Source organism: Microtus ochrogaster, chromosome 1, assembly GCF_000317375.1.
Source record: "Microtus ochrogaster isolate Prairie Vole_2 chromosome 1, MicOch1.0, whole genome shotgun sequence".
Classification (NCBI taxonomy): Eukaryota; Metazoa; Chordata; class Mammalia; order Rodentia; family Cricetidae; genus Microtus; species Microtus ochrogaster.
The window spans coordinates 7866396-7869317 of NC_022009.1; the positions used below are offsets into that span (position 1 = coordinate 7866396).

Genomic DNA, 2922 nt, shown 5'->3' on the forward strand with positions numbered 1-2922 from the left:
CCCTGGCGCCCTTGCCCCGCCCCCAGAGTCTATAGGTTCTATTCTCACAGAAAAGAATTCTTGATTTTTTGTTGTGATCTAGCTGCCCTCACTCCCCCTGACGAGCAGCGGAACTTCCTTGTGGTCTATAATTGACAAGGATGTTTGTGTTCTTTCTGGCCACTGGTTTTCCACAGAAGAAGCAGAGGTATAAAAGGCTTTAGCTCTGGGCAAAATAAAGGTTGCTGTTCTTCACACCTTTCCCAGCACTTGGGAGGCAGAGGCAGTTGGATTTGAGTTTGAGGGCAGCCTGGTCTATAAAGCAAGGACAGCCAGGGCTACACAGAGAACCTTGTCTTAAAAAAAAAAAAAAGATTTTTCTGTGTGTATATGTGTGTGTACGTGTGTGCACATGTGTGTGAGCATGTGTTTGTGTGCATGTGTGTATGCTCATGTGTATGTTTGGAGCATGTGTGGTGTGCACATGTGTGGGGGTGCCCAGAGTCCAGAAGACGGATTGTCAGATCCCCTGGAGCTGGAGTTACCAGCAGTTCTGAGTCACCCAATGTGGTGCCTGGAAGTGAACTCCAGTTTTCTCCAAGAGCAGCAAGCACTCATGAGGCTGAGCCATCTCTTTAACTTCCTTTAAACTGTACAACTGATAAAATAAGTAAGTATTGTTATATATGAAATTATTCTGAGTTATTGATTTCCCCAAATATTTCTCTTAGAGATACCAAAATAGCTTTCCAGATTCATCTCCACCTCGCTGATGTAGAACCTCCAGAGCCATGGTAACTAAGCATGGGTGATGCACATTAACAGCAGAGTGAAAGAACTCAACACAGCTGCTGTTCTTGGAAGCACCAGGACTTAGTTAGACCACCAGCACTCATGTGAGAAAGCTGTGCAGAGTGGCCTGTGCCTACAGTCCCCAAGCTGGGGTGTCCCAGTGCTGAGGGGAGACTGTACTGGGGGTGGTCTCAGTGCTGGGGGATGGAGGGTGGAAAGGCAGATCCTTAGATTTGCTGGACAATCAACCTAAACTACTTGACATACTCCAGGCCAGTGGGAGGTTGTCTCAAATAAAAAGGTAGACAGAACCTAAGAACAATAACTGAAGTTGTGTTCACTCACACACACACACACACACACACACACACACACACACACAATGGATTAGAAGGACTAATGAGAGATTTTTCCACTTTCTTTAGAAAGATAATGAAATATTTCTTCATTTATTTCATGATAAAATAATAACAACACTGAATTCAAGTTTACCTGAAAATGTAGAACAACTGCAGGTCTAGTCATCAACTTACTGAAGAGGTCATTAAACTCTGGCGAGAGAATGTCCTGTGATAGCGTTTCATAGGGGTCAAACGCTTGCTCCTATTTTTAAAAATAATGTAAGGTGTTAGGTTTAAGAAAATATATATTTATGCTAATATGGAACATATTATATTATCTAATGACAATATTTCATTCGTGTTTCTAACTATGTCTTATCACCTTTGGTTCTCTACTTTTCAGGGAAAACAACAGTTATGGTTACAAGGGATACATTTCTAAAAATACAGACCTTAAATAGTAGCTATACAGTAACAGGCCTTAAAACTAAATGGCTGGTTTTATGGCATCCAACTACTAAGATGTATGTTTTATCCCTACAAAATTTAAAGTTCATTTCTTTGTAAAAGAAAACTATAAATGCAAACTTACCTAGGTTGAAATGAATTTACTAAATGATACTCTTAACGAAAGCAAAATCAATACCTTTGTTTTACCTACTCGAGTTCCCAAAATTAGAAGAGCAAATAAATAGTAAACACAGAAACTGCCTAAACTAATTTCATATTTATAAAAATTCCAGTTATCTGAGGATGATTGGTAATTCAGATTTATTTCCTTTTTGTACCTTGAGAATACAAAATATGGGACGGGAGAGACAACTCAGTGCTCTTCCAGAGGACCAGAGTTCAGTTCTTAGCACCCACAAGGCAGCTTACAACCATCTGAAACTCCAGTTTCAAGGGATCGTACACCCTTTTCAGGACTCCCGAGGTACACACGTGGTTGTAGAGGCCCAAAAATGTAAGCCTGTTTCCACCTTGTCTGCTGAAGGTCAGAGAGTCTGAAGTCTCTCAACTGTTAATGAAGACCAGGGCTACACATCCTGAACCAGGACGTGGTTACTTAGTTCTTTTGACAGTAAGAGGGCCAGTACAGCTAGATCTACTCCACCCTGATCAAAGGTCAGAGAATTCAAGCAACTTCTGCTCCTTCTTTTGAAATAGGAGATTTGACCTTGGGCGTGTCTGCCTTCAGAATATTTGGTCTAGGGTGGGTTCATTGCCTAAACGACAGAATGCTAATAACATAGTATTGAAGCAAAAAAAAAAAAAAAAACTGTTCTAGCTGTCCTTTGTATCCTGTCAGAGCAGTCTTCTGTCTTCCCCCTGTGGTATTGGGGTATAAAAGTGTGCGGAAAATTAAATGTGGGCGATTTCAGTATTCAGTGGAACTTCCTCCCAGTACTATTCTATGGTTTCTGTTTTATTATTTTTCATGAATCTTCGTATTCTAAATCACCATGACCCTACCCTGGCAAGAGGTGTTTTTGTTGAGGCTGGTCCCTGACATGTGGTGCACTAACATACATGCAGGTGCTCACACACAGACATAATTAAATACATGTTTTAAAGAAAGAAAAACAATAAGAATTTTTGTTTAGCTGGTAAATGCTGAGAAAGCAGAACTGTCCACTGCTAGGAATGTCAAAATAGCACAGCCCATGAAAATCAATTTGTCTTTAAAAATTAAAACATATTTACCACATGATCCAGTATTCTCATACTTCAGTATCTCACCCTAGTAACAGGAAATGCCATAGCCATGGACCATTCTACACCATAGCACTGGACCATTCTACACCATAGC

At 40.6% G+C, this 2922-nt stretch overlaps 1 protein-coding gene across 2 annotated transcripts in view; it reads right to left on the reverse strand.

The window, feature by feature from the left end:
• Sos2 (SOS Ras/Rho guanine nucleotide exchange factor 2) overlaps window positions 1-2922 on the reverse strand; it is a 102235-nt gene that overhangs the window by 45367 nt on the left and 53946 nt on the right. For both annotated transcript variants that reach the window (XM_005343147.2, XM_005343146.3), the window contains exon 7: window positions 1264-1374. In XM_005343147.2, the coding sequence (XP_005343204.1) occupies window positions 1264-1374 (111 nt within the window). The remainder of the gene's footprint in view (window positions 1-1263; window positions 1375-2922) is intronic.